This window comes from Nicotiana tomentosiformis, chromosome 9, assembly GCF_000390325.3.
Source record: "Nicotiana tomentosiformis chromosome 9, ASM39032v3, whole genome shotgun sequence".
Taxonomy (NCBI): Eukaryota; Viridiplantae; Streptophyta; class Magnoliopsida; order Solanales; family Solanaceae; genus Nicotiana; species Nicotiana tomentosiformis.
The window spans coordinates 39,625,200-39,648,130 of NC_090820.1; the positions used below are offsets into that span (position 1 = coordinate 39,625,200).

Genomic DNA, 22,931 nt, shown 5'->3' on the forward strand with positions numbered 1-22,931 from the left:
TCGCTTCCAGTCAGGATCCGTGCTCAGAGCAGGGAACCGATTGAGCAACCCCGGGCTAGAGTTTGGCCCACCGACCTCTGAGGATAGACTTTTCCTCATCACCTCTAAGTCACCCAACCCGGAAAGTCTTCTAGGGAGATTGAGTCTACACCATCAAAGAAGCATTGGAGGGGATCATCTGCTCCATGAATCCCTTCATTGGATCGATCCTTCGTCGTTCGGACTTCATCGAACATGGACTCTGTGAACTAGGGCGATCCCGAAATATCTATACCACCGGGCGGGGCGGAACCAGCATCTCAAGAGATCTCGACCCTCACTTTGGCACCAACCTCATGAACTTGAGAGGGATTAGCCTCCGTCGTTTCCCCCCCGGCTGCCATCCGTTCCTTGGGTACATATGACTTGTGGGACACAAAGAGCTCGTCCTCCTCAGGCTCGTCCCTGAGCCGGAAGAGTGAGTCTGAGTCAGGCTCTCGGGAGATGGAGCTTTCCTTTGGCTTACTAACCAACCTTCTCCTTGGTGTTTTTTCTCCGATCTCGGGGAACTCGGGGTCCTCCTCCTTTTCTTCTCTCCTTCTATGGCTCCGGGCTACCCCGAAGCAGAAGAATCAACGGGAAAGTCCTCGTGCCCGACTAAAGGCCTAAGCTCGACGATCTTAAGCAAACCTACAAAAAGGAAATAAAGGAAATAAAAATGTGATGCTAGAAGAAGAAGGCTAACACAATTTATTCGGGAAATAAATCTTACCATGGGAACGGGCCTCTTAACGACCCTTCGAGAGTTTGCGCCACGAGCGCTCGGAGTAGGGCATCTGTGAACGGGCCTCCTTCGAGAGTTTGCGCCACGAGCGCTCGGAGTAGTCATACCTTGTACCTCCTACAGAAGTCTATAATGACCGGGTCCACCGGGCCTAGTGTGAAGGAATAAGTGTAAACACTTAGGTATCCCTCAATATGGGTAGTAATGGCCTCCACGGAGTCGGGGACCACTATGTCCTTGTCGGCCCAGTTGCAGTCCTTTCGGACCATGGGGAGGTCATCTTCGGTGATTGAGCAAATATATCTCGATGCCTCCTTACGCCGACCTTGCACCGAAGAGGGCTTCTCAACCTTGAAGTAGTCAGCAACCGAACAACCCCCGGGAATGAACATCTTCAAGGGAGGTTCAACAGTCAGTTCATCGGTAGCCGCGTTAGCGGCGGACCTCTCGAGGTCGACCACATCGGGAGTGGTTTCGTTAATTTCGGCAGTCAGCTGGGCGATAGAAGTGACCTTTTGGGGAACAAATTTGGAGGTTTTGGCTATTGTTATATGGAAAAACTTGAAAAAGATAGAGAAAGGTTGAAAGTTAAAAGCTCAGATATGTTGGCTTGAGTATAGAATGAGTAAAATTTTTGCAACGTACTGAGAAATCTTGAGTAACAAAGGTAAAAATGCTAGAGTATAAAAAAGGGTAATGAAATCCTGAAGGCACGAGGGTAGAAGTTTGGACGTAAAGTAAATAATTAACCAAGGAGAGGATATTTATAGGGGCTCCATGACGTTTCGCGTCCAGGGACAACCAACCGACAACTGACACGCATTTGAGGTCATAATGACATGACTGACGAGACGTTTCAGTTTTTTTTTCATTTCTGTCACGGCGTATTTAAGAAGGAATCGGGGAGCTCGTGTCGTTTCTAGTCAACTTACTCTCCCAGAAACGAGGAAACTATCTGTATACGGGTAAAACCGAGTTCATGGTACACCCCGGCTTCCGATTAGATAAATCGAGCTAGAAAAATGATGACAAGGGACCGGAATCGAGGCAAGGGTCTCATTGAGTCAAAGCTCGGGGGCATGATGCCCACCCTTGAGAATATCGGGTCCATGACTCGGGATCGGTCCAAATCCCAAAGGACTTCGGAGAACGTTGTCAGGCAACCAAACACGACCAACAAAAGGCCATAATATCCGCGACCGGCCAAATATCACAGCGTGGATCTCGACACGTATCGATGGAGAACCGATGATCAGTTAAACAAAAGATTTTTTTACCTTTTATAGAATTGTACTTAGGGTAAAACTCTCATACTATATAAAGTAGAGTCTGATTATTCATTAAACACATGGTAGCATATGCATACCAAGGCAATATGCTATTATTTTCACTGTTATTGAAAGCTCTTATTCTCGTTCATCAGTGCTGGCCATTGTGAGTTCGGATCGAGAGTGGATATTTCATCAAGGCTGGAATTATCCTCCTCACGTGGTTTGAATTTACTATATCTTTATTTGTTTTATCTAACACAATTTATTGTTTGTATCGAATTAATCTGCGTATCCTTAAGCCACTTACAAATTTAATTGTTATCCGTTTTTTAGAAAAAACTTTAATATATTTTTCATCGTCAGCTGAGAAATTATAAAATTATTATTATTTTTTCAACCAGCACTCCAGCAGGTCATTTGTATAAGTGGCAACAATTTAACTTTCTTCATTGTCTAGTGTGACAAAGCCAAATGACTGCAGCTATTTCCATCTTCTAGTGACATACATACACTTGCAACAATAGGAATTTGATGCAAGTTGGGGCTTTACTAGTGTAAAATGAAGTGAACCATAACTAGTGGATGAAAAGATAGGATAGTGAGAGTCAGTTTGAGCCTTTGAGGGTAGTGGACGGGAAAAGCGAATTTAAAATTTAAATTTAATAACTCTTCATTCTTTAGATTTTTATCACTAATTTTATTACACTTTAGAAATTATGTATTAAAATTTTTAATATTTATTAAAATTTTAATTATTTAATTTTTATATATGTATTTATATTTTGTGTCAAAAATATTGATTCGACTTTAGAGGCCCAGGAGGGGGTTCACAACCAGTCCTTGTAAGTATAATAGTGATTAATGACCAAGGATCATGTAGTCTATCTTTGGATGAGATATCTGATCTATTAAAGCGTGGGCCGTTGCTGTTGTGCAGATTTTTCAATCCTCATCTCTTTTTTTCCTTTTGTCACTCTCTTTCTCATCTGGATAATATCATAACAATTTAATTTAATTACTATCATTTTTTCTTTTATGTTGGTTATCTTCACTATTTTTGTTGTCAATATTTTTTATTTTCTTCTATATTTTTATCATAATTTTTTTACTCTTGTATTTTTCCATACTTGTTTTGATAATACTTTTTTTAACCGGGTGGTCTACCAGAAACAATCTCTCTACCTCACACGAGGTAGGGTAAGGTCTGTCGTACACCCCCACCATACCCAGACCCGCCCACTTGCAAGATCACACTAGTATATTATTGTTGTATACTATTCACTTTGTTTCAATTTATGAACTAATTTACTTTTTAGTTCGTGCCAAAAATAATGATCTCCTTTCTTTATTTGGAAATAATTTTCTTTTATGCAATAATTTATAACCACACAAAATATATGTGCCTTATTTTACACCACAAGTTCAAAAGTCTTTTCTCTTTTCTTAAATTCTGTGTTCAGTCAAATAGGTTCACATAAATTGAAACAGAGATAGTAATAATTTAAAAGAGTTCTTATATTATCAATGTACTTAAACTTATTGTAACATGTGATTTGTCATATTTTAAAAATCACTAATTTTATTTATTATGAACAAATATTCATATTATTTTTTAAATGAATCTAGTGTAAAAGTTATTCTACGGAAACAAAGTTAAAATCTACTGCATTACACTTTGTTGATATCCTTTTGTGGGTCTTGCACAGATTGACTTAGCTGTCATTCTTGACCCCACCATCCCACATGTATACTCCTTTTTTTAGCCCATTTTTTGCTTTATTTCCCCCTCCTATTTATATCACTATATCCCTCCTACTTAAAGCAACAAAAGAGGGAAAAAAAAGAGAATTAATACAAGAGAGAGATAGAGAGAACTGAACTTTTTTTGGAGTTGTATTCTTCTGTTGTAAAAGAAGTTATTACTTATTAATGGAAGTAGAAGATGATTTGTTTTTTGCAGATTTGAGCAAGCAAATCTCTCTTTTAATAATGGATGATGATGAAGATGAAAACGCTTCAGCTTATCGCCCTTCTACTGACTCTCTTCAGGTACCATATATATGTTTCCCCTCTCTTTCAATTCTCAAACTACAAGTCTTTTTTCTTGTTCAAGTCTCTGTCTTCTTTTTTTCCCCTACAATTATTTTAGTTATCTTTGTCTAATTCATAGGAGGTATTTTGGACTCTCAACTTGTTTGTGACTGAAGCTTAACTGGTAGTATTGTTGTTTATCCTTATCTAATTCATGAATCGGGTTGATCAGAATATTCTTATTTAATTTAACAGTGCTATAACATTCTCAAGAATTTTATGTTATGATACAATGGTAAACATAGTAACTTATGTTCCCCTTCAATTTTTCTTACAAATTTAACTAATATCTATTGACAATATTATTTTTTTACTGTTAAGTCAACTTTACATGTTATAATAAGTAACCCTATTTAATTTGCAAATCTCACTTTTTATTAAGGATTATATTTAAATATAATTTCTTTACACTAGAGTATATAAGTTAAAACATTTTTTCTTTCTTGTCCATTTTTCCATCCCATAGTTCTCCCTTTTCTTTTTAATTCTTCGTGGGGCATGGGTTTAGGTGAAGAGATCCCTAAAAAATGAATACCAGTACTCTCCCTTTCTTTAAAAAAGAATGAACCTTTTACTATTTTGGTGGTGAAACAAGATTTTTTTAAACCATATTTTTTGTAAATAGTTTTTACATACTCTCTTCATTTTAATTTATGTGAAACTATTTACTTTTTAGTCCGTGTAAAAAAGAATGACTCATTTCCTTATTTGGAAACAATTTACTTTTATACAATGATTTATAGTCACACACAAAATATATGTCTTATTTTACACCACAAATTCAAAAGTCTTCTATCTTTTCGTAAATTCTGTGCCCAGTCAAATGAGTTCACATAAATTAAAACGGAGGGAATATTTTAGAGTGTTAACTAATATTTTTATGTGGTTTCTAAGTATATAAATTTTATTTCAAAAAATATTAAGAATATATATCCTAATTCACATGAAAAATTAGTCAATGTGACCCTTGTATTCTAAAAAGATTCAAACATATTGAAACGGATGGAGTATTTTTTATTATCTTAAAAAGTTATATATTAAATAATTTTTTTAAAAAAATTTCTCCCAAATAGGAGGATCTATGGTGTTTACACACTTCTCCTCCAAGGTGACTCGAATCCAAGACCTAATGGTCACGAGTGGAGGACCAACCGAGCAAGCTTCACTTGTCTAAATTAAATGATGGGAGTAATAAATTTCATGGAAGCATGATAATATTCTTTTTCCCTTTTTTCTTTGTAGAAGGGGGTTGGGGTGGAACTGACAATAGACCAAAAAATTATCAAAGGGAGATATAAAAATATATTTAAAAAAAAGACAAAATTAGGGAAATCCATTTTGAGAGAGAATACACACCAACAATTTGTTGGATAAACAACTTTTATACTTCTATAAGTACTATAATCATCTCTTTTGTTTCGTTAATATATTTTTGTTAAATGTCTTTTGTTTAAAATATGGGTAGTGATAAATTTTACACCGTGAATCTTTTTTATTTTTTAAAATAGAATTTATAACGTGACAAAGTGCTGACATGGAGATTGGCAGATGATATGTTGACCCATAATTTGACCTTCCGACTTAGTAACTCTATTCTATTGTTATAATGAATGAAGTCAATGACCATAGTGAAATTATCCTTATATCTCAAATGTCAGCTCTATTAAACTTGTGAGTTTTCTCTGTCTTTGAAAACTTTCAGGTATTTTCACAAGTAATCCATCCAGCTATAAGAACACCATATGTAAATGAACAGAATAGTAGAAGAGAAAGCAAAGGAACTGGAGTTTTTATCCCTCGTTCTTCACATCCAAGAAGAAAAAACAGACAAGGCAGACATTTTTCGTCCAACACCAAGATCCAAGGACATACTGAAACAGAACTGAATCAAGTCACTTATAACAATAACCTACCTTATTATAATTCACTAAATCCTAGAAAATTTTCTTAAATCATGTTTAAGATTCAAGAATTTACACAACTAAATAAGTTAGCTAAATTTTTTTTTTTTTTGGTTTATTGTGTACAGAGGGATATCCTTCTTTTAATTTGTAGTAGTATGTTTTAGAGAGGTTCAGCCCAAGGCAAAAGTGCCTCTCTTTGTTGGTGGAAGTTGATTATTGTTTCTATGTTTGATATTGTGTAAGCTTGATCATGGTATTAAATACAATTGTTTCTTTTATTTTGCTCATTTACTTTAGAGTATGACTCTGTATGTTATGTTCAAGCAATAATAACATTTCTTAAAAGCGTGTGCATGTAAACTTTTTTATTCGAAAAATTGAGATCAAGATGAGTATTGTCTTCTATTTTGGTTCTTTCTTTATTCTCCCCCCCCCCCGTCCAAACCTATTGTCAGGGCTTCAACAGTTAGGTCCATAGTTATATAGAAAGGTTAGGTTTAGCTTCCCTTATAACTTTTTTTTGTAAAATAATTGTAATGACCCAACCAGTCATTTTAACTTTTAGAACCCCGTTAAATATGAGCACTAAAGGCCAGGTGGCCTACTTCAGCAGATGACTATACCAGAGTGGAAATGGGAGCGAATTACCATGGACTTTGTAGTTGGGTTGCCGCGGACCTTGAGGAAGTTTGATGCAGTTTGGGTGATTATTGACAAGTTGACCAAGTCGGCACACTTTATTCTTGTTGTGACTACGTATACTTCAGAGGGGTTGGACCAGATTTATATTCAGGAGATAGTTCGGTTTCACGGTGTGCCAATTTCCATCATATCAAATAGAGGCCCTCAGTTTACTTCACATTTCTGGAGAGCAGTGCAGAGTGAGTTGGGGACCCGTGTAGAGCTCATCACAGCCTTTCATCCGTAGACCGACGGGCAGTCAGAGCGGACAATTCAAATTTTGGAGGATATGCTCAGGGCATGTGTGATTGACTTTGGAGGTCAGTGGGATCGTTTCCTGCCTTTGGCCGAGTTTGCTTATAATAACAGTTACCAATCCAGCATCGAGATGGCTCCATTTGAGGCTTTATATGGCCGCCGATGCCGTTCACCTATCGGATGGTTTGAGCCCGGTGAGGCTAAGTTATATGGTACTGATTTGGTAAAAGATGCCTTGAAAAAGGTAAAGTTGATTCAGGAGCGACTTCGTACAGCACAGTCCAGTCAGAAGAGTTACGCGGATTAGAAAGCGCGTGATTTATCATTTATGGTAGGTGAAAAAGTTCTCTTGAAGGTTTCGCCGATGAAGGGAATTATGAGATTCGGAAAGAAGGGCAAGTTGAGACCAAGGTTTATAGGCCCATTTGAGGTGTTGAGACGAGTTGGGGAGGTTGCTTATGAGCTTGCATTGCCTCCCAGTCTATCGGGAGTTCATTCGGTTTTCCATGTATCTATGTTCTGAAAGTATCATGCTGACCTATCACATGTGTTGGACTTCAGCACAGTTCAGCTAGATAAGAGTTTGGGTTATAAAAAAGAGCCATTTGCCATTCTTGATAAACAAGTTCGCCAGTTGAGGTCCAAGAAGATTTCTGCAGTAAAGGTCCAGTGGAGGGGCCAACCAGTTGAGAAAGCGACTTGGGAGGCCGAGAAACACATGCGGAACAAATATCCACACTTATTCAGCACTTCAGGTATTATTCTAAACCCGTTCGAGTACGAACATTTGTTTAATAGGTGGAGAACGTAATGACCCAACCGGTCATTTTAATTTTTAGAACCTCGTTCCCTAACTTGCGGGGATTGTTGGTACGGGATTTGGAAGCGTTTGGGTTGAAATTGGAACACTTGGTTCCTTAAGTTAGCTTTAAATGGACAAGTTTGACTTCGGTTAACATTTAGAGAAAACGACCCCGGAATCGGGATTTGACGGTTCCAATAGGTTCGTATGATGATTTCGGACTTGGGCGTATGTTCGAATCGGGTTTTGGATCACTCGGGAGTATTTTGACGCCTAATAGTGAAAATCAACTATTTGAATGTTTAAAATTCTTAAATTTGGTTTGGAGTAGGCTTTTGAGAAATTGAAGTCCGTTTGGAATTTTGAGTTTGAGAATAGTTCCGTATAGTGATTTAAGTCTTGCACGCAAAATTTCGTATCATTCTGAGTAGTTTAAGTACGTTTCGGCGTATTGGAAGTAAATTGAAGAACTTGAAATTCTTAAGTTTGATTCAATTTGGTTTGGGGTATGATTATTAGATTTGATGTTGTTTTACACGTTCTGTGAGTTCGAGCAAGTCCGTTTTATGATTTCAAACCTGTTGGTATGTTCGGGCGGGGTCCAGGGGACCCCGAGTGTTAATCAGATGAGGCTCGGACCAAGTTGGAAGGTAGGAGTCAAAAGTGAAGCTCCCAACTACTGTCAGAATCACACCTGCGCTTGGCTAGTCGCAGGTGCGACATTCGCAGATGCGACAGAAGCTCGCAGGCGCGGCACTCGCATATGTGATATTTAGAGCGCAGAAGCGGAAAAGGGAAGGGGCAATCCACCGCATATGCGGACGATTTGCGCACCTGCGAACGCGCATGTGCGAAGCTTTGTGCGCAAATGCGATAATTGGCCAGGCAAGTGAAACTCACACCTGCGAGGATTTTTCCGCAGGTGCGTTCCAACTTCCGCAGGTGCGAAAGACCTGTTTGACAGAAAGCTTAAAAGAACGGGAACTCACCATTTTTGCCCATTTTCTTCCATACTTGGGCGATTTTGGAGCTCTTTGTGAGGAGTTTTCAACTAACAATTTGGAGGTAAGTTAATTCTACACCCTTTGAGTTAAATACATAGATTATAAGTAGATTATAACTAGTAAATCTTAGAAATCAAAGGTTTAGGTGAAAAACCTAGATTTTTATAAAAATGAGATTTTAACCACGAAAATAGTTATGGAATTGGGTAGAAATTATATATATGAGTTCTTGAGATTATGGGTAACGTTTCCATCCGAAAATTTCCAGAATCCAGGCACGTGGGCCCGGGGTAAATTTTAGAAATTTTATCATTTTGGATAGGGTAATTTATTAATAGTTGAATTTCAAATTATTGAACATATATTAATTATTTTATATCTTTTGGATAGTTTCGGATATTTCGGCATTGAATCGAGAATTTTTACGCGATGCGATAATCGAAAAGTGGACTTTGAGATGAGGTAAGTCTCCTGTCTAATCTTGTAAGGGGGAAATTACCCCATAAGGATTAAATTGAATAATTATTGATAATTGCGGGGGCTAAGTACGCACGAGGTGGCGAGAGTCCGTGTGTAGCTACTATTAATGCTAAAGTCCGGGTAGTTTAAGACTCAAAGCATGAATTACTTGTGTAAATTGTATTCCTTGCTTAATTAATATTATTTAATTTATATATATATTGTGAATGCTTAGATCAAAATATTAAAGGATGGAAAAATTTATATGTTTGATTATCTGTTTAAATTAATTAATTGTTAAAAGAAATTATTCTTCCTCCCGAATTTATCTCATAATAAATATACTCTCCTTCCGGAGGTACATAAGAAAATGTCCTCATTTCTTGTGGAGCGGGCCGAATGCCTCGGCAGGATAGATACATTTATGGATCGCGCCGCACGTCCCTCGGCGGTGTACACGACACTCTGGATCGGACCGCACGTACTCGGCAGAAATCGTACTTAATAATAATAATAATTACACGATACTTTAATACCTTATTTCAGCTTGCAAAGCTAATTGATAAATTGAAAAATCCTTGGAATATAATGAATTATTATATTTGCTTGTTAAAGAATTAATTGTTATTCCTGAAAATGATATTTAATTGATAAATTGGAAATTATTCGAATTGAAGAAATTTAATTAATATATTAAGAATTGTTGCATTTGAAGAATTTTGATTATTTTCGTTGATTAAATAAATTGTTGTAAATTCTGCAAATCATGCTGATTTAAATATCCTAGTTGTATTTAAATTATTATTATTGCCCCATAGTGAGTGTCAAAGTCGGTCATCTCGTCTCTACCACTTCAAGATTAGGCTTGATACTTATTGGGTACATGTTGTTTATGTACTCATACTACACTTGTTGCACTTTTTGTGCAGGAACTGAGGCAAGTACTAGTTGGGGGACCTATCGTCTTACACCCACGTTATCCAAGGACTTAGTGGTGAGCTGTTTCTCTGATCCGTTCTGCAGCTACGAGTGTCTCTCTTTGTATTTTAATACTGTCTATTTTAATTTCGGACAACATTTGAGGTTTTGTGTAATCTATTAGATGCTCATACACTTGTGACACCAGGTCTTGGCACACACATTGGTAGAGTTTGGGTTTTATTATATTTTCTTGATTTTAAATTTTATCAATGTATGCTTAATTTGTTAGTTGGCTTGCCTAGCCGTAGTGTTGGGCGCCATCACGATTTATAGGTGAAATTGAGCCGTGACAATAATAATTAGATAAGGCGATCTTGACTGTTGTAGAGTGAAGTTGGTAATGATGTACTTAATTGCACTTTAGATTTTTCACGCAATTTAGATAAAGGGGACAGAAATGGAAAATAAGAAAAATAGTCATGGAGCGTAGAAGGAACCAGTTGTGTGAATATTGGTTCTTTCTATCGCATTGAAATAACTTAATTTTACTCGTATAATAGTAGAATCACTAAATTTTTTAATTTATTTTGCTGTTATAATGTAAACTTTCGTGACTTAACTATTATATAAGATAAACTTCAGTTATTTTAGTGTGACCAAAAAAGGTTTTGTGATTTTAAGTGGGGGTTTGAACATAAGAATTGTAAAATTTCGGAAAAGTAAAAAAAAAAATCAAGTGAAAATAGTATTGTTTTTGAATTTTTGTGCGTAATTTGAAGTGAATATTTTAAAAATAAGTTTTTTGGAATTTTTCAAATTTCTGAAAAAATCCGAAATTCAATTGGCAAAATACTAATTTCAGAAAAAGTGAAAATTGATTTTGTTTATTATGACCAAACGGGTCCAAGTCCAGTATCTAGATATGTAGTTGACGCAACTCACTTCCCCCTTTGAAGCAGTGATACGAGGAAAGAGAAAAGCCCTAGTATGATGTTGTCAAATTTGACACTGCCCTGTCATGGCCTCGATCTGAAACGCAAAGCTTCAGAATTTCTAATCCCTTGCCACAGCAACGAGCAAACTGAAACAAATGTATTATTGACTCCCCATGTATTATCACTCAATAATTTGGACAATCTGGTTGAGGAATTGTTGATTGAAATTGTTGTAAGGCTATCAAGTAAAGCTGCTATTCGATGTAAAACTGTTTGTAAGCGCTGGTGTTCTCTAATCTCAGTCAGTATTTTGAACCATCACCATCTTGTTTTCAAACGTCGTCATTGGTGCATCAACATTGAATATTGTTTCCCACGCCAACAATCCCGTGGCTTAAGCTTTTTGCCGTTTCCCAAACCAGACGTGCGCCTGCTCGCAACGTCTGCTGATTTAATGCTGTGTTGTCAAGACAATAAAGACCTCTCTTGTTCCATTAATTTCTATGTTGTCAATCTACTAACAGAGCAGTGGATTGATCTTCCCCCTGCCCCTCCTGGCCTGTTAGTGGATTCGACAGTCACTGGCTTTATATGTAAACCCCATTATCAAAATACTAATACAAATTTTAGGTTCAGGATAGTACGGATTCCTGACGATTATAGCAAAATACCCAGCTCTGAGATCAAGATTCAGGTGTTTTCTTCCGAGAAAGGTGAATGGAAGTGGTTCAATGTTTCATTACCCTTGATGTTGAAACATTGTGGATTTAGACATATATTCGTGTATGATCCGTTCTGTGATCCCCTAAGATTCTCTCGTGTAATTGATCTCCCGGCTAAATTAAGTGGCACAGATTGTTATAGAGCATCCCAAGGCCACCTTTGCGTAGCACGATTAACAGGTAAACGTGATCCTGACAGAAGAAAAAACGCTTCAGTAAGTGTATGGGAACTTGAGAAGTACAACATGGGTCGTTGGTGTTTGCGTCAGTCACAAGATATATCTCAGACAGCTTTCCTTTATAGGGACTCCACTAGAGATCTTTTATTGCCAAATTCGATCCCTAAATTGCCATATCAGAATATTAGCTTTCCATCCAGCTGATGGGAATATTCTTTATTTAACAATTGGGTGTTATACTGTCCGTTGCGACATGAAAAAGGAAGTAATCTTGGATTGCACTAAGGAAAAAGACTCCACTGTCTCTATTTTCACTGTGCTGCCTTCTTTTCAACTTGTTGTCAATCGATCCAGACCAACACCTCTACGGTCAGAGCCCGACATGCGAAAGTAAATTGTCCTCTTCATTTATTTAAAGTGGCATCTTGGTATCAGATATGGCTATTTATCGTGGTAAGGTCGTATACACTATCCTCCCCATATTACACTTGTGGGATTACACTGGGTTTGTTGTTGTTATGGTTTTTCTTCTTTTTTGTTTGGCATCATCCTTTTGATGTATGACTTGAAACAGTAATCATAGTAAATGCATTCTTTTTTCATAGATTTCATACTCTGAAATATCTCTTTCTAATTTAGCTGTGCATTTATCTTCATGGATGTTTTGCAGTACTGACTTAACTCCTAAGTTAGTCTTACTGGTTAGATTAATTATGATCAAAGTATTTATGTTTTGATTCTTTTGTTGCATTGCAGTTTCTCATGATGCGCTTTTATATATATATGCCTCGTCTGCACTATTTTATTGCTTGTTAGCTTCATTTTGTTGCTCCAATGATTCAAGAAAAGGCAATGTACTAGACTTATTGAGGTTGAAGTCTATAACACATGTACTAATGCATAAAAACGATGCCAACAATTAACAAATAGAACCACAATCACCACCTCGGCTAGAGTAGCCTAAGACACAAATATAGCAAGTATTTGCTCTAAAATTAAGATCACTACCCTTCAATGGCAAGAGCTGATTCCAACTCCCAATGACTAATATGAGCCTTGAATATGGTTCTCTGCTTCCACCCTGCTCAATTTGCCTTACCTATCAAACCATTGAGTTATGAATACTTCTCTGCCGTTTGATAATTTAGGAACTGATTGCTTGTGTTGACCCTCTGGTCACATTGAACTTGTCTGTTCTTAAAAGGAACTAATATATTCATTAGGGAAAAAGGCCAAATTTACCAATGTACTATTGGAAATAGTCCATAATCTATATTTACCCTTTGTTATACTTTCCGTCTAAATTTACCCTACCGTTAGCAAAGTGATTAAAATAACTAATGAAATTTAGAAATTTGAATTGAAATAGAAGAAACATAAATTTTCATACATAACCAAAAGGTAGATCCTTGCAAAACCTAAAGATAATTTTTATTTTTTTTCTCGCCAAGTAATCTGAAAATACCAATTTCTAACTTCAATCCAAATGTATTTTTCAACAATTAGATTTTCAAAAAGTAAAACAAAATTAAGAAAAAAGAAAAACAACAGTTTAGTTTGTTTTAAACAAATAAGTAGACTAAAACTTAATTAGCCACGACAGCCTAACAATAAAAGGCCTAAAGTATTAGTCTAGAAACTATTCCTGAAAAGAAGGTTTTCACTCATTGGTAATGCATATGGTTTAGTCACAACTCCCTCCATCTTCTATATGTAACCTCGGCCAGTCTTTTATTAACTTGAATTACTCTTTTATTTGTTCTTTCACTTTGAGTTACAAGTTTAACTTCAATAAAACATCCATCAAAATCTAAATAATAATAAAAAAGAAAGTATTAGAACTTACTTTGCTAATTCAGCCAGATTTACTCAAGTATTTTATTCTTAGAATTAAATCTACTATGTACTGGCATTCTCAAGTTTTCTCATACTATTTCTATGCACAGACAAAGAGAGATCTAAAACCGCTTAAGGCTGATACATTTGCCGGACACAACTTGTTAAAATCTGCCCAAATTAAGAAAGTAAAATGCAATTTCAAAAACAGTGTTATCTGCTGCCGTGTATGCACGTATCGTGAATCTTCATTCTTGGCAACATTTGGCAATACTATATAGAACACAAATACCCCACACAATTCATACGCAACCATTTTTGCACATTAGTCTATCACAGCAAGGGGCTCTCCCCATTTCTATTTTTCTAGTACTTTTATTGCTTGTCACGATCCGAAATTTCCACCTTCGGACCGTGATGACACCTAACATTTCACTTGCTAGGCAAACCAACGTTAGAATAATATTATTTATTTTTAAAATAATTTTTAAATTTATTAATAACAAAGAACAATTACGGAAGTAAATTCTGAAATATAGTGAACAATCCATAAAAACAACGGTGTCTAAATACCATCCCAGAATTGGTGTCACAAGTGTACGAACTTCTAGAATAAATACAAATAAAGGTCTGAATAAAATAAAGCTGTCTGAAAACAAACACACAGCTAAAGTAAAATAGACGGGGACTTCAGAACTACGGGCACTGTGCAGTTATACCTCAAGTCTCCTCCGAGTAGCTGAAATCCGAGCAAGTCTATAGTACGCCGCTGGGACCAACTCCGAAATCTGCACAAGAAGTGCAGAGTGTAGTATCAGTACAACCGACCCCATGTACCGGTAAGTGCTGAGTCTAACCTCGACGAAGTAGTGACGAGGCTAAGGCGAGTCACTTACATTAACCTGTACGCAATACTAGTAACAACAACAAATAATAGAAATAAATCAGGTAACTCATTTATAATAATTGAAGTCAACTCAGCAGTCATAACCAATTATCATTTCCATCAATTTCCGTTGCAGCGTGTAGCCCGCTCTCACAATATATTCACATTCAATTATATTGCAGCGTGCAACCCGCTCTCACAATATATTCATTTTCAATCCTCTCATATAATTATTTAATCAAGTATATATATTGACTTTTAAATAAGTCTATTGCGGCGTGCAATCTGATCTCCCAAATATTGACTTTTAATAAGTGTGTTACGGCGTGCAACCCGATCTTCCAATATGGACTTTTTAATAAGTTTGTTGTGGCATGCAACTCAATCCTCCAATATATCCATTTCAATCAATTCTGTTGCGGCGTACAACCCGATCCTCTAATATATCCATTTACCAATTCCTATAGAAGAAATTTCCCCAATAAATGCAATAATTAATATAAAATTATAAGACAACAAGCATACAATAATTATGATTTAATTATGAAATAAAAAATGACAAATAACAAATTATTATAGAAATCACGAAGAAAATAGGCAGTTTAATATTTAATATGTTAAATTTCAAATAACAATTAAGACACATAATTCAAATTCAAATAACATGTAACAATTAATGCAGGAATTAAAGAACTAATATTTGACAAAGAATTGTAACGACCCGACTTGTCGTTTTAAGAATTTACGCCTCGTTCAGTGACTTAAGGTCTTGAGCAGCCTCGCAATATGTATTATGACCCGCGTGTGTGGTCGAGCTTGATTTACGGATGATTCAGAGTGATTTGGGATACTTAGTCCCTAAGACGGAAGCTTAAGTCTTAGGATTTTGACCGTAGTCGGAACTATATGAAGACGACTCCGGAATGGAGTTCCGTCGGTTCTGTTAGCTCCGTTGGGTGATTTTGGACTCAGAAGCGTGTCCGGACTGTGAATCTGAGGTCTGTAGCCAATTTAGGTTTGAAATGGCGAAAGTCGAATTTTTGGAGAATTGGACCGGAAGTGAACTTTTTGATATCGGGGTCGGAATCTGATTTCGAAAGTTGGAGTAGGTCCATAATGTCAATTATGACTTGTGTGCAAAATTTGAAGTCATTCCGGATTGATTTGATGTGTTTCGGCACAAGTTATATAAATTAAAAGTTCAAAGTTCATAGATTTTGATTTGGGGTGCGATTCGTCGTTTTGATGTTGTTTGAGGTGATTTGAGAATTCAATTAAGTTCGTATGATGTTTTAGGACTTGTTGGTGTATTTGGTTGAGGTCCCGGGGGCCTCAACTGTGTTTCGGGGTGGTTTCGGATCATTTCGGGCTACTGCTGTATTTGGTATCTGACTTCCTTCTTCGCGAACGCGAAGAGAAGTTTTGAGTCTGCTGGGATTTGGCCTTCGCGAACGCGAAGGAGGGCTCGCGAATGCGAAGGTATGCTTGAAGAACATACGCGAACGCGAGGGGCCAGTCGCGAACGCGTAGAAGGAAGGAGGGGACTGGGCCTGGAGTCATTGAGGGCTATAAGCCCAAAAGTAATTTTTATTATTTGTTACAGTGGGTTTAATGTATTTCGGAATAATTGATTCCAATTTTTATGAATTATATGCCCTACCGGTAGGAGGGTTCATTATATGTTGTGAAAATTGTTATGAAATATATTGAAAAGAAGAAAAAAAGGAAATTAAAAATTTCAGGTGGCACAATGTGCAACATACTTGTGATTCGGAGTTGAGGATGAGATCCTCGTATTTTTATATATGATGTGAAATATTTAAACCGGGCTACAAGCCGCGATGGAAGTTATGTAAGGACGAGTTCCTTGTGGTGAAATATTTATGAGTTTAAAAATTTTCCCTTTGTGAAATTTAATTGTACAATAGTATTAATAGGGAGTCATGCCTTTTAGGCTTATTTGATAATTCTTGTATATTTTTCTATGCATATTCAGCCATTTTTAGTGTTGTAAACATTGAGTTTTAACCTATGAGATGAGTGCCCAGGTGGCGTTAAATGTGACTCATTAATCCGAGTAAGCAATCATGAGGTCATCATGCCTTACATTCTGTTATAAGTGTTTTGAAAATTCAAAATGAGGTGGTGGTTAATATGCGATTAATTGATGATGCTGGAATTAATTATGAACAACTTTTAAGACCAGAGATGTGGTGATGAGCATACATATGATGTGCTTCATGTTCTGATATCATTATGATAATGCAGTGCTTGTAATGCTGAGATTGATGTTATTGATATATACCTTGTGGTATTGTGTTGGGTTGTGGATCTGTTTTTAGGAGTTGTTTTGGTGTTACTCTGGCAGGTGGATAGGCCCAATTACAGGGGAGACTCTGCCGAAATTCCTGAACAATTTGGGAGTTAGTAAAATTTGAAGGATTGAGAATTGCAAAAGAAGAGATAAATATGTTATGTGTTTGAGGGCGAATGATCCTAAGCGGGGAATAATGTAGCACCCCAGAGAAAGTTTTGAATTACTTCAACACTATCAAGAAAAAATGATGTGTGCATATGCACGAGTTGCTATAGCCAGTTGAGACTAATACTGTGCGTTGTTGTGAGAAATTAGGTCTTTTGAAAATATTGTAGCGTAAGAAAATAGACTTAAAATTTTCAAGTATGGATAAAAGAAATAATCTCAAATGAGATGATGTTGTCACGCTTATCTCAAATGCGGTAGCGTGGAATCAACCGTGAGTATATGTGTAAAAGTAAAATCATCAATTTGGTAACCGCATAATAATTCTTAGTACGTTCGAGGACGAACGTTTGTTTAAGAGGTGGAGAATGTAACGACCCGACTTGTTATTTTAAGAATTTACGCCCCGTTCAGTGACTTAAGGTCTTGAGCAGCCTCGCAATATGTATTATGACCCGCGTGTGTGGTCGAGCTTGATTTACGGATGATTCAGAGTGATTTGGGATACTTAGTCCCTAAGACGGAAGCTTAAGTCTTAGGATTTTGACCGTAGTCGGAACTGTATGAAGACGACTCCAGAATGGAGTTCCGTCAGTTCTGTTAGCTCCGTTGGGTGATTTTGGACTCAGAAGCGTGTCTGGACTGTGAATCTGAGGTCTGTAGCCAATTTAGGTTTGAAATAGCGAAAGTCGAATTTTTGGAGAATTGGACCGGAAGTGAACTTTTTGATATCGGGGTCGGAATCTGATTTCGGAAGTTGGAGTAGGTCCATAGTGTCAATTATGACTTGTGTGCAAAATTTGAAGTCATTCCGGATTGATTTGATGTGTTTTGGCACAAGTTATAGAAATTGAAAGTTCAAAGTTCATAGATTTTGATTTGGAGTGTGATTCGTCATTTTGATGTTGTTTGAGGTGATTTGAGAATTCGACTAAGTTCGTATGATGTTTTAGGACTTGTTGGTGTATTTCGTTGAGGTCCCGGGGGCCTCAGGTGTGTTTCGGGGTGGTTTCGGATCATTTCGGGCTGTTTCAGAATCTTTTGTATCTGGTATCTGACTTCCTTCTTCGCGAACGCGAAGAGTGTCACGCAAACGTGAAAAGGAGTTTTGAGGCTGCTGGGATTTGGCCTTCGCGAACGCGAAGGAGGGCTCGTGAACGCGAAGGTATGCATGAAGAACCTACGCGAACGCGAGGGGCCAGTCGCGGTCGCATAGAAGGAAGGAGGGGACTGGGCCTGGAGTTATCAGCCTTCGCGAACGCGACGCTGGTAATGCTAACGCGAAGAAGAATTTGAGGCAGTGAGTTTTTGGCCTTCGCGAACGCGAGACAGAGGTCGCGAACGCGAAGAAGGCCTATCTAGGCAGGATTAAAAGTCCCAAAAACGGGGGTTTGAGTTCATAACTCAAAATCTAATTCGGAGCTCGGTAGAAGTCGATTTTTGGAGAGATTCTTGCGTGGGTGTTTGGTGTAAGCGATTCTTATCCAATTTTGATTAATTTTTATGATTATGTCTTTGAATCCATCATTTAATTCGGATTTAATGGAGGAAAAATCAAGTTTTTTTGTAAAATCTTCCAAAAACAAAAATTTAAGATTTGGAAATCGAGTTGTTATTGGAATTCGATAAAATTGATATGGTTGAACTCGTATCGGAATAGGTGTTCAGATTTCATTAAAATTTTGTTGGATTCCGAGAGGCGGGTTCCGCGTTGACGTTTTTTGACTTTTAGGAATTAATTTTCAAATCGGCGTATTATTATCCGGAATTGTTTTCGATAAATTTTAATGAAGTTATACAATTAATTTGGATAGATTTGAGCTGTCCGGAGGTCAGTTCAATCAATAAGGCTATTTTGGAATATCGGCCTAACTTCAAAAAGGTAAGTGTCTTGCTTAACCTCGAGTGGGGGGATTTTTCCATAGGCATTGAGTCTTATGTGCAATTTGTGTAATTGAAAACCATGTACGCGAGGTGACAAGTACGTACTTAGTTTATATGTGCAAATTTTATTGAGTTAAAGTCTTGAGCATATTGTGTAGTAAATTGGATAATTATTGGCATATATTTAACCATCTACTTGTCGTGCCTAAATCCTTGTTGTTGACTTTGTTGTTATATGACAATGTGATGTGATTGTTATTTGATTATTTATGAAATTTCGTGAATTTGCTGGTTTGATAATTATTGAAATGAGCTTAAGAAGAGGTGTTTATATAATTATTGAAAATTTGATTTTTATGAAGACTTTGCTTTATGTTGAGTAATTTCTATCTCTATTGATTGTTTTTGGGTATTGTACACATTGTGTGGAGCTTTTGGCTATTTGTTGTGAAATTAATTGACTTGGTTGTAACTTTGAAATTTGGTTATGGCCATTGGACAAATTGTGATATGAATTGATTTTTGTTATGTTGCTGTGATAATTTCCCGTGTAAATTGTTGTATTGTGTGAGTTGTTATTTTGGGGAGATAAGGGTAGCATTTCACTGTTGTTGTGTTTGTTGGAATATTGTCTGGGCAGAGCGATAAGGGTGGCTATAGGAGCGATAATGGTAGCAATAAGAGCAATAAGGGTGGCTATTGATATTGTATGGGCAGAGCGATAAGGGAGGCTATAGGAGTGATAAGGGTGGCAATAGGAGCGATAAGGGTGGCTATTGTCAGGGACGATATGTGATGATGTGGGATTGTGGTGTTGATGATTTTTATGTGATGCTCTGTGATTTTTCTTGTATTTATTTTTATGCCTTGTGCAATTGGTCTTGTTGATAAGTACATTGATAACGATCCGTTTTATGTTGAAATTGAGAACCTGTGGCTATTGCCAGGTGGATTATAAATTAAAATGTGGGCACGAGATGTCGTGAGTAAATAATGATGATATTTGGCACATGAATTGTCCGTGCAGTTGTGATATGAAATGTGGGCACGAGGTGCTGTGATGAAATGATAATGATAATTGGCACATGAATTGTCTATGCAGTTGTGATATGAAATGAGGGCACGGGGTGCCGGGAAAATATGATGATTTAATTATGGGCACGAGGTGCCGTGAAAGCATGAAAATGGGTTGAGACCCGTGTTTACAAAAAATATGAAGATGGACTGAGACCTGTATTTTTATGATATTGAAATGAGGTGTCACATGGTGACTTTTTAATTGAAAGAATTATATTCAAAATATTTATTTGGAAGGATTTTTACTTAGAAAGTATTATATGAAAGAATTATATTTGAAAGATATTTATTTGAGGAAATTATATTTGAAAAGATTTATTAAAAGAATTATATTTGAAAAATAATTATTTGAGAAAATTATATTTGAAAAGAGTTATCTGGAAGAATTATATGTGAAAGACATTTATTTGAAGGAGATTTAATTGGGTGTAATTGTGTTTATTAATTGTTGAGTGATATTAATGGTATTCTTGTTATCGGTTGTGCATATAACTGGTTGCTTTATCCTGTCTTTATTATTATTTGTTTCCTATTACTTTGTATATTATATTGCACAGATTATTAGGCTAGTGAGTGTCTTGACTGTACCTCGTTTCTACTCCATTGAGGTTAGTCTTGATACTTACTGGGTACCGACCGTGGCGTACTCATACTACACTTCTGCACATTTTGGGTGCAGAGCCAGGTATTGAAGATAACGGACTTGAGCGGAGTTAAAGCGCGATCGTAAGGATTCAAGGTAGAGTTGCTTGGCCGTCACAGTCCCTTGGAGTCTTTTCATTTCATTGTACTGTTAATTTGTAATCAAACAGTATTGTATATTCGGTCCTCGTGATCATTCCAGGTATTCAGTTAGAGTTCGTGACTCAGTACTACCAGTCTTGGGAGGTTGTGTATTGTAATTATTTCCGCTGTTAGTTTCAAAAAATAATTGGCTTCAAAAGGTAATCTAAATCGGCTTACCTAGTCTTAGAGACTAGGTGCCATCACGACGCCTGTGGTGAGATTTTGGGTCGTGACAAGAATGTGAGAGAAATAATTATTATAATAATTAATTCACGATTTAAAACGATTTATATTTTTTCAAGTAATTATGCAAACAATTAATTTGACGACGTATAGACATTCGCCACCTCGCCTATACGTCGTTCACATGCATTTCACATAACAAATAGTTTAAGGATTCTATTCCCTCAAGTCAAGGTTAACCACGACACTTACCTCGATTTGCAAATTCCAATCAATTACTTGACCACAGTTTTTCCTTTTAAATTTGTCTCCAAAAGCTTCAAATCTATTCACAAACAATTTGATATACTTAATACGAATCATAGGAATTAATTCCATATGAATTTACTAATTTTCCGGTTAAAATTTTGAAATTCATTAAAATATTTGAAAGTGGGACCCACATTTCAAATCTCGAAAAAACTTACGAAATCCGAACACCCGCTCCGATACGAGTCCAACCATACAAAATTTATCAAATTCCGATATCAAATGGACCTTCAAATCTTAAATTTTCGTTTTTAGAAGATTTTATAAAAATCTGATTTTTCTTCCCTAAATTCACGGATTCATGATGTAAATGAGTATGGAATCATGAAATATAATCAATATAGGATAAGGAACACTTACCCCAAGAATCATACTCTTAATCGCCCATCATTACCCAAACTCAAAATTGAAGATTAGTGGTTAGAACCTTACCTCTTTGATGAAGAACTTGAGGGATTTCTTGTTGGATTTCAAGGCTTGAACAAGAATTTGATGAACAAAACACTTCATCTACTTCCTCTCTCTAGAACACTCTCACTTCTCTCTAACAAACCTCAAATAATTGTTCCAAAATAAACCCCAAAGCCTATTTATCAAAATGGGGTCGGGTTATGAAAATAAAAAAAATTAACCCTCCGAACTCAGTTATGCGGTCACACAATGGACGGCACAATTGGTGTGCGGGTCGCACAATGATCGCACAAATCGGTGCCCAGAACTGGGCTGTTCTGGACCATTGTGCGACCATTTTGCGGTCGCATAACCATTTAGCGATCGCAAAATGGTCGCATAATTGGTCGCAGAATCGCATTCTGAAAGCCTTTGGTAATTTGGTCATACCTTCTTGTAGGAATGTCCAAATTACTAACGGTTTGAATTGTTGGAAACTAGACACATAGACATTTCTTTTGATAGGTAATACACCATATAACTCTTCATATCAAGATAGGTATACTTGTTTGAATTTAGGTCTTGTGCGAACTCGCTTGAAACCTTAATCTTATGAAATTTTCAACTTCTACATTCGATACCGAAACCTACCGAATCAAGTCTGATTGACCTCAAATTTTGCACACAAGTCATAAATGACATAACGGAGCTATAAAAATTTTCAGAACTGGATTCTGACTCCGATATCAAAAAGTCAACCCCGTGGTCAAACTTAAAAATCTTTAGCATTTAAATTATTAGTTTCCGTTAATTGGTCATAACTTGAGCTAGGGACCTCCAAATTAAATTTCGGGCATACGCCCAAGTCCCAAATCACAATATGGAGCTACCGAAACTGTCAAAACATCGATCCGGGTCTGTTTGCTCAAAATGTTGACCAAAGTCATATCAATTGAGTGTTAAGCCTGTAGTTTAAATTTTAATCCATTTTTCACATAAACACATTCCGAAAAATTTTACGGACTTCTCACGTAAGTCGGGGAGTGACAAATAATTTTTTTGAGGTATTAGAACACAAAATTAATTATTAGATTTAAAGATGACATTT

At 36.6% G+C, this 22,931-nt stretch overlaps 2 protein-coding genes across 2 annotated transcripts; both read left to right on the forward strand.

Annotated features, from left to right (window-relative positions):
* The first annotated feature begins 3,848 nt into the window (after positions 1-3,848).
* LOC104116765 (uncharacterized) lies at positions 3,849-6,316 on the forward strand. Its single transcript, XM_009627702.3, has 2 exons — positions 3,849-4,083; positions 5,828-6,316. The coding sequence occupies exons 1-2, from the start codon at positions 3,964-3,966 to the stop codon at positions 6,074-6,076; spliced, it is 369 nt and encodes a 122-aa protein (XP_009625997.1). The 5' UTR covers positions 3,849-3,963; the 3' UTR covers positions 6,077-6,316.
* A 4,828-nt stretch (positions 6,317-11,144) lies between these two features.
* Positions 11,145-12,194, forward strand: LOC104116766 (putative F-box/kelch-repeat protein At1g15680). Its single transcript, XM_009627703.1, has one exon. The coding sequence runs from the start codon at positions 11,145-11,147 to the stop codon at positions 12,192-12,194; it is 1,050 nt and encodes a 349-aa protein (XP_009625998.1).
* The last annotated feature ends 10,737 nt before the right edge of the window (positions 12,195-22,931 follow it).

Bases quoted from the DNA above. Each gene is read 5' to 3' on its own strand.
- LOC104116766 (XM_009627703.1), top strand. From the start codon at position 11,145: ATGTTGTCAAATTTGACACTGCCCTGTCATGGCCTCGATCTGAAACGC.
- LOC104116765 (XM_009627702.3), top strand. From the start codon at position 3,964: ATGGAAGTAGAAGATGATTTGTTTTTTGCAGATTTGAGCAAGCAAATC. The intron at 4,084-5,827 runs GTACCATATATA...GAAAACTTTCAG, and splicing joins CTTCTACTGACTCTCTTCAG to GTATTTTCACAAGTAATCCA.